This window comes from Passer domesticus, chromosome Z, assembly GCF_036417665.1.
Source record: "Passer domesticus isolate bPasDom1 chromosome Z, bPasDom1.hap1, whole genome shotgun sequence".
In the NCBI taxonomy this organism is placed as follows: Eukaryota; Metazoa; Chordata; class Aves; order Passeriformes; family Passeridae; genus Passer; species Passer domesticus.
The window spans coordinates 48,858,578-48,867,061 of NC_087512.1; the positions used below are offsets into that span (position 1 = coordinate 48,858,578).

At 54.7% G+C, this 8,484-nt stretch overlaps 1 protein-coding gene across 1 annotated transcript; it reads left to right on the top strand.

Annotated features, from left to right (window-relative positions):
• Positions 1-676: 676 nt before the first annotated feature.
• LOC135290078 (serine/arginine repetitive matrix protein 1-like) lies at positions 677-6,818 on the top strand. The gene is made up of 6 exons (XM_064403989.1): positions 677-1,667; positions 1,913-2,100; positions 3,794-3,902; positions 4,492-5,071; positions 5,428-5,545; positions 5,898-6,818. Exons 1-4 carry the CDS (start codon positions 677-679, stop codon positions 4,500-4,502), a joined length of 1,299 nt encoding a protein of 432 aa, XP_064260059.1. The 3' UTR covers positions 4,503-5,071; positions 5,428-5,545; positions 5,898-6,818.
• Positions 6,819-8,484: the final 1,666 nt, after the last annotated feature.

Consider the following 8,484-nt stretch of genomic DNA (forward strand, 5'->3'; position numbering starts at 1 on the left):
CCAAAATGCCCAGACAGGAAGGCTGAAAAACGGATGAGGACTGTCATCAGTGGCACAAAGCAGAGCTGGAGGCAAGTCGCGTCTGCTCTGACGCCCAGGGGCTGCTCCTGGGGCAGATACTCTTTGATGTCTTCATTCACGGCCGGCCTGGAGGAGCAGTTTACCCTCAGCAAGCCTGCAAACAAAACAGAGCCGGCAGGAGCAGGGGATAGCCCAAATGCTTGTGACATTCAGAGGGACCTCGGCAGGCTGAAGAATTGGCCTGAGGGGAATCTGATGGAGTTCATGGAAGAGAAACGAGAAGTCTTGGAGCTGAGCAGGGATAACCGCAGGCATCAAGAGCTGCAGGAAGCTGACTGCCTGGGAAGCAGCTTCTTTATCTTCCTTGCCTTGCTGGTTCGGGGCGTGCTGCAAAGCAAAGGCAGGAGGACGATGGCAGCCAGAGGCAGAGGGGGTTTGCAGCTGGCCGTGCCGTGCGGAGCCCGGCCAGCGCCGGGAGCCGCCCCGCCCGCGCTGTGCCCGCGGCCCCGGCTCTGCCGCGCTCGTCCCCGCCAAGTCCGGCCCGCGCCGGGGCCGCGCTGGGCGCGAGCGCAGCGCCCCCCTCCGGCCGCGCGCCGCCGGCGCAGCCGCGGCCGTTGCGCCGCGGGCGTTGCGGCCACAGGCGGCGATCGGAGCCATGGCGGAGCTGCCGCTGCCCGCCGGGCTCAGCGCCAGCGCCTTCCCCGCCAAGCTGTGGCGCCTGGTGAACAGCCCCCGCGTCCGCTCCGTGCGCTGGGACAGCCGCACCCAGGGGCTGCTCGTCGACCGCTCGCTCTTCGAGCGGGAGCTGCTCAGCCCAGGCCCCGCCCCCGGGGGCGGTGGTGCTGGGGCGGGGCCGGTGCCGCGCCCCTTCAGGGCCACGCAGTTCAGCAGCTTTGTCCGGCAGCTCTACCGCTACGGCTTCCGCAGGGTGCCGGGCTGGCTCGGCGCGGCTGCGCCGGGCGATGCCGGGGGCTGGCTGCACTTCAGCAGCCCCTGCTTCCGCCGCGACCGCCCCGACCTTCTGCTCCGCCTCCGGCGCCGGAGCGCGGCCGACAGGCGGCGGCCGGCGGCGGGCCGGGAGGGCCGCAGGCGCCCGCCCTGCGGCTCCCGGCAGCTCCCCGGGGCGCGGCCGCTGCCGGACGGGCGGCACGGGCGCGGCCGCTTCCAGCCGCTGCCCCGGGAGCGGCCGCCGCTGCCCCCCGGGCGCCCGCCCAGCGGCTTCCTGCTGCTGCAGCGGGAGCGGACGCTGCCGGACGGGCGGGAGCTGCGCAGCCCCCGGCCCGGCCGCCTCCAGCAGCGCCCCGGGGAGCGGCCGCTGCTCGCCCGGCGCCCGCCCTGCAGCTTCCACCTGCTGCACCGCGACCGGCCGGTGCCGGCCCGGCGGGAGGGGCCGAGCCGCTTCCAGGAGCTGTACGGGGAGCGGCCGCCGCCCGCCCAGCGGGAGGTGCTGGCGATCCCGCCCTGCGAACTGTTCGGGCTCCACGGGGAGCCGCTGCTGCCGCTCGGGCGGGAGGGACCCCCCAGCCGCTTGCAGGAGCTGTACGGGGGGCAGCTGCCTCCTCTCGACCGGGAGGTGCTCCGGCTCCAGCCCTGCAGCTTCCAGCAGCTGCACAGGGAGCAGCAGCCCCCGGCCTTCGACCCACGAGGTAGGAAACCTTGCTTTTCCAAAAGGTCAGGAAAAGTGACCGCTTAAGTGTTTTTCCACGAGGCTCTGTCATTCTCGGTCAGAAATTGTCAAGCCTATTAGGAAGCGGCACCTCGAAGGCTGCCAAAAAATTCTCTGCCTGCTTTTCCTGCATGCTTCCTGTGATGGTTAATCCAAGGCAGCAGTAGAGATCTGTGTCCCAGAGCCACATTGTGGAGCCTGACCAACGTGTTTGGATTCTTGCAGCCACCCCGGGCACTTCTGCACCCAGCGCTCCAGCTGGCAGTGCTGCTTGTGCAGCATCGACGGCCTCCAGCTCAGGACACAACGCACCTGGGGCAGAGGGATGGCCACCAGCAGATCTCGGCCTTGCCATAGAGAAAATGATCCGGGAGATCAGGAGATCCCTGCCCGAAAGGTCTCCCTCTGCTCAGGTAACTCCATTGGATGGGTAGCAAAGGGGCTGGACTGTGAGCTTTTGATCATTGTTACATAGCTGAGAAGCAAAGGCTTCTTTAATTGAACTTACTTTGTTATTACTTAGTTATTTAATAGTTCTTGGTAAAGAAAGATTTGTAAAAGAAGAGGAAATGAAACAGTCTCCCCCCCCTTAGTGAGGATGAGCGTTGTGAGCCTGTGTTGGCCAAGTTTGAGTGCTCCTTTTCCTGGGAAGAATCCTTCCTACCGGGGCATTTGCGGTGATGGTTTGCAGGATTTTTGTTTGCTGGGAAGGAAGAGAAGAGTGTTTAGAGAATTGCCACTGAAGGCCAAGTGTCCCGTGCAGGGAGGGACATGCCAGAGGTGCCTGTTCCAGCAGCAGATGTGGGCTGTGCCTCTTTTGGGTGGGAAGGCCAAGGCAAAGCAGGGCTGGGCTGCAGCTGCTGCTGCTGCTGTGTGAGCCCTGCCGGGCGTGTGGGCGCTCCCAGAGCCGTGTGTGGGGCTGGGCTGGAGCTGCAGCTCTCTGTCCTTGTGCAGATTATTCTACGTGTTGGCCAAAGAATGTCTCTCTGTCTGTTCATGTGCTGACCCAGTGCCTGCAGTACATTTATGATCAAGGCAGGGCAGACTCAAGGAGGGGAGTGGGATTTTTTGGATTTCCCACTATCATATTCTCAAGTGGGACGTCTTTTGTCTTCTGTAAACTCATACATAGCAGCTTTCAGAAGCATTTTATTCCATAACAAAAGGAAACATTGCAGGTTTGGAACCATCTTGAGAATCTTTAGGATTGTGATGGACGGGCTATTGCAGAAGAGATGAATGTTCTGGAACTGGTCCTAGTGAGAATATCTGTCTACCCAAAGGGCATTTGCAGGTGCTGCATTGTGGACATTGACTTCCTCGGTGGAATAGAAACAGTATTTGATTGTCTGGCTTTTCCTTTCTTTTGGGCTGGTTTTTTTTCCTTCCATCCTGATTTACAGATTTTTGCCACTGGTCACAAATGTGATCCTGGAAGGAGCCTAGGTGCATAAATGCTTGCCTGGATCCTACACATGGGGCAGCAGCAGAGGGCTCCGAAAAGCACCACGGTGTGATGGGTTGTCTGAGCAGTGTGTGGGGGTGTGAGAGTCCCAGCAGAAATGTGTGCCTTGCGTGTGGGTTTGCAGCACAGGGCAGGGCTGGGAGCGAGCTCTGCCCTTGCTGACAGCCGTGCTGGCAGCCAGGAGAGCCCCTGGCTTTCTGCTGGCTGATTTCTCACAGCTCCTGAGATAAGCCAGGGTCAGAGCGTGAGGGCACCTCCCCCACATCCCCTCACTTGGTGCCTTCTGGTTTTCTGTGTTCATGTTTTGTCTCAAAGATCATTTTGTAAGAGCTTCAGTTTCACCTTGGTCACCCAAATCCCGAGTTTAAAAGGCTTGTCATGTGAACCATGTAGGCAGTGTCCCCCCCGTGCTCCATGTCCTTTGGGAGTGGAGAATGAGAGTTCTTGTATCCCTGATGTGATTGCAGCCAAATAGTGAGTGATCTTTGGGTTCCTTTCTTTCTGTGTTTGTGCTCAGGCAGTGTCCCCCCCGTGCTCCATGTCCTTTGGGAGTGGAGAATGACAGTTCTTGTATCCCTGATGTGATTGCGGCCAAATAGTGAGTGATCTTTGGGCTCCTTTCTTTCTGTGTTTGTGCTCAGGATGATGTTAGTGTTGCCCCTGAGTCTTCAGGAGGTGAGCCTGCAGCAGAGGAAGCCTCATCTGGCACGGAGAGCTGCAGGAACAGTTCCCCAGAGCCCGAGGAGCCTGGTAAGGACAGAGCCCCCCTTGGTTTAGAGAGGTGTGAGATGGCTGCTCCGAGCCTGCCTCTGGCAGCAAGGGAGATGAGCAGAGTTGAGCTCCTGTCTGCAGGGCTGGTGCTTCCTGGTGCCTTTAGCTCAAATCCTGCACGGGCACAACCTCCCCGAGCCCTGCCCTCCACACTTCTCCAGAGGCTCTGACACTGAGTCCTCTGCTGTGGCAAGGGAGCAGGGAATAAAGCTGGCCTTGTGGAGTTGTGTCACCAAGCTGGGTGTCCCAGTTTGGTTCATGACTCAGCTCCCAGCAGCCTTCAGCTTCAGCCATTTCAGTGGGCACTGAGGTCTCTCTGTCACTGAGACTGTCTGTGTTTCAAGCTCAAGACTTTGCTGAGGCTTTATCAGGATACTTAAATACTTTACACAGTTCAGTTTTGAAACCCTTGGAAGAATCCCTTTTCTTTAAAGAGCAGGCTTCAAATTGCCAAGTGAGAGTTTGCCTTTCAGGCCATCTTTGACAGTGCCTGCTAGAAGGACAATTGGTGCTCAAGGAACACGTGCACAAGGGCCAATATTGACTCAGTGTTCCCTTTGCTTCCCAGATCCCATGTGATCGACCTCTCCAGGAGGGCTGGCCTGTGTAGCAGGAAGAGACAGAGGGAGAGCCTGGAACATCGGGCAAGTTGAATTCCTCTGTCTCTAGTTATATTTATAGATGCATATAGTTATCTTTGTTTATCTAGGTAGTTGTATTTATAGATTTATGTAATTATATTTATGTATCTACACAGATAGAGATCTGCACAGTTAATTTCTTTTTCATTTTAGATGTTTATCGTTATAGCTTTAGATGTGTTTTTGTAGGTGTGCACGTTTTCATTTATACGTGTGTATAATTACATGTACATATATATATTTCTAAATGCATATTTCTATTTTATATGGGGTTTTAGCTACATAGATTGATATGTGTGTGAGCCTCTTTTTAAGCTCTTACCCTGGTCTGCTTCCTCGCTCACCTCTGGCTTTTCCCCCTGTGCCCCCTGTGTCCCCTCTCCCTGGGCTGGGTCCGAGCTGGCGGCCGGGCCGGGCGCAGCAGCAGTTCCAGCCCCGGATGTCCCTGGAGTGCTGGGAGCTGCCGGTGGCCCCAGGCACTGTCCCCTGAGGAGCTGCTGAAGGACGGTGAGACTGAGGGGGCTGAGGGGGCTGAGGGGGCGGTGGCGCTGAAGGGACGGTGACCCTGAGCTGCTGCTGGGGCTGAGGGCTGTGGGGCAGCCCAGGGCCATGGTGGCACTGAGGTGACAGGCAAGTGGCACAGGCTGAGGGGGTGGCGGGTCTAAGGGGACGGGATGGGTCAGAAGGGACTGAGGGAGGTGAGAGGACTGTGAGGGGCTGGAGAAGCTGAAGGGGGCTGGGGGTTTGGCGAGAGCATGGCGGGGCTGAGGGGATGGAGGGGCCAGCAGGGAGCACAGAGGGCTCCGGGACTGCAGCTCTGCCAGGCCTTGGAACCAATTCCAGAGCCTCCACTTTTGCCACAGCTGCAATGAAGACCACGAGGACCGCCGGAGACTGCCGGGAGCCAGCAGGGAGAAGCCGAGGGCCAGCAGCAGGAGCAGGGAGCGAGGCCCTGCTGCTGCCAGCCTGGAGAGAGCCCGGGTGAGGCCCCAGGGCCGGGGAGGCAGGGTGGGGCTGAGGCTGGCGTGGGCTGTGGCCGTGGGCCCTGCCCGTGCTGGGGCTGCTCAGCGCAGCTGCCCCGGCTGGCACAGGGGCTGTCCTTGGGCAAGGCAGCTGTGCCGGCAGGGCCCGGGAGCTGTGCCGGCTCTGCCGGGCTGCCGGGGCTGCGGGACGGTCCCGCCGCGGCTGCGCTCACCACAGCCCGGCCCGCTCGGCTGCTTTCTCTTTCTGACCCTCCTGGGGAGGCTCTGACATTTCCTCTTCCCTGATGGAAGTGCAGCTGCTGCCAAGGGAAACGTGCCCCTACTGACTCAGTGTTCCCTTTGCTTCCCAGATGTCCCATCTGCTGTCCCTGTCCAGGAGAGCTGCTCTGCCTGGAGGAGGAGACCGAGGGAGCGGCTTCAAAGATGGGGCAGCTGAGATTCCTCTGCTTCGAGTTCCATTTAAAGAGTCTGGACTTGCACATAGAGAGGGATATGTACATATGTAGGCTTCTATTTGTATGGGAATATTCCTATATGTATGTTATTATATTTATGTTTTTTTTGGATGTATTACATGTATATGTATGCATATATTTACATATATGTTTATAATTACAACTATGTGTACATATATGTGTCTCAGTATACATGTATGTTGTTGTATCTGTTTAATTTCCTAGGTTTACAGCTCTGTAGGTATCTATTTGTGTTTATGCAGTTATAGGTATATGTATCTTTAAATGTTGTATTGGAATTTGTATTGGTCGATATGTCTATTTTTATATTTTTAATGTATATTGATCTATTTCTTTCTATTTAATGATATTTACATATGCGTCTAGATGTATAGCCGTATGTTTGTATTGATACAGTTGGGTGTATGTTTGGATTGATGATATTTTTATACTTATAGATAAGTTTGTTTTATATATCTACTGATATACATATATATTGTATGTAATATGTAATGTTTATATTTACATCTGTAGATTTTTATACTTTTATATGTATTTATATAGATGTTATATATCTGTGTATTTAATTGCATTTCAACATGTATGAAGTGATGTAGTTGTATAATTCTATCTATTGTATTCTTAGTGTAGGGCTGTTTAGAGAGCAAATGCACATTTTTGTATTTCTGTATGGACTGTCTGTATTGCTTGTAGTAATATGTAATAAATTAAGTTAAGTCCTTAAACACCTAATTAATCTTTGTGTATAGTGAGTTGTTGCAGAGAGTGGCAATAAATAAGTGTTTCTTATCTGAAGCTGGTATTGTATATTTTTACACAGACTGGTTGTAATAATCTCATAAATTCCTGGGTTTTACCTAAATTTAGATTTGTATACTTCTGTGTTTTCAGCACGGGTGTAGCAATTTGTAAGAAATGACATTTTTCCACTGAAACTTATTTTCATGTATTTGTCCATCAGCAGTGCAGCTGTAGCAATCTGCAAGAAATGCCATTTGTCAGCTGCGATGGGGGTTTTGTGATTTGTGCTACCCCAAGCCATGAGCAGATGGAAATGCTGCAGGATTTGGGCCATGGAAATCTCCGGCCATGCCCAGCACATGCCCCACCTGCACTCAGGCTGGGCACGGGAAGCGCAGATTTGGGATGGCAGCAGAGCCACACGTTGGCTCAGCACTGGCTGCTAAGGCCTGCTGAGAAAACTCCGGGACTCCACTGGGAGCAGAACTCCTGCTCTGTGGATATGCAGATAATTCAGTCCATGTTTGGCTCTTTACAGACAGACACACACAGAGAGCTGTAGGCAGCGCTCAGTAACCCGTGACATACTCGATTGTGGGAACTGAAATGGATATTTCTCTGTTTATAGATAGGGGCAGCAGAGTGGTGCCATTCTGCAGCCACCTTGTATCAGGCAGTGGTCGCTCTGTCTAAGCAGTGCAGTTGCAGCAGTCTGTAATGAATTTCCCTTTTCAACTGACATTGGCTTTGGGGCACTTCTCGTTTCCGTGATGAGCGACCACATCAATGTTTGTCCCTATTTCTTCACTGATCCTGAAGCTTTGACGAGTGTGTGACAGGCCATGGCACCCAATTTCTCACAGGTGTGTCCAGCTGTGGGTAAGAGACCTGTCTTGTCTGTGAAACATCCATCTGAGGGTATTTGTCTGAGAGTTGTGGTCCATCTCCAGAACCCCCTCAGGCAGCACCCTGGCTAGGGAGGGGAAAAATGTAAGGGGATTTATGGCATTTCTTCTCTTTTATCATGTATTTGCATGAAGCTGTAGCCTAAACTTAGTAAAGCAAAGGATAGACTTTGTTTGGTCATGCCGTGTGGAGCAAATGGTGCAGGAACAGCCACAAGCCAAACTGCAGGAGCAGCTTCTTTTTGGTCCTAACAGGACATTGTGTACAAGAAAGCACCACAACCTTACTGATTCACCTCTTAGGTAAAACCACAGTGGTTCACCGTGTCAAACTAGCTGGGGATGGAAATAACAAACATCCCTGGGCTGGGGCAGAAGCCTGGGAGTCACACGCTTGGAAAAAGAGAGCTGGCAAAGCCAGCCCAAGGCGCAGGCACGCATTTGGCTCCAGGCAAGAGGGAGCTTGTACTGCACAGCTCGGAGGGACTCCAGGCAGAGGAGCCGGCCGGCGGCAGGGAGCAGCTCCCGCTGTCACTGCCAGGGAAGGACTCGCAGGACGCAGGAGGAGCGGGCACATCGCGGATGGACAGCGGAGCCCCTCCTGAGCCCCAAGGTGACCCCTCCTGCTGCTGCAGTCACAGCACAGCCACCTGCCCTGCAGGCTCTCTTTGCCTTCCTAAGCCTCAAGCTGTGTCGGTGTTTTTCCTTTTCATGAACGGGCCGGGGCTGCTCGGGTACAAGACTTGAGCCTTATTGGCGGGATCAGCCTCATTACATGGTTGAGACAATAGGCAGAGGGCAAAGCTCACGTACAG

What these genes read in the sequence shown, in the direction of transcription:
- LOC135290078 (XM_064403989.1), top strand. Translation starts at nt 677, where the DNA reads ATGGCGGAGCTGCCGCTGCCCGCCGGGCTCAGCGCCAGCGCCTTCCCC. An exon ending in CCCGGCCTTCGACCCACGAG is followed by an intron (nt 1,668 to 1,912) that starts GTAGGAAACCTT and finishes GGATTCTTGCAG; the next exon opens with CCACCCCGGGCACTTCTGCA. An exon ending in AAAGGTCTCCCTCTGCTCAG is followed by an intron (nt 2,101 to 3,793) that starts GTAACTCCATTG and finishes GTTTGTGCTCAG; the next exon opens with GATGATGTTAGTGTTGCCCC.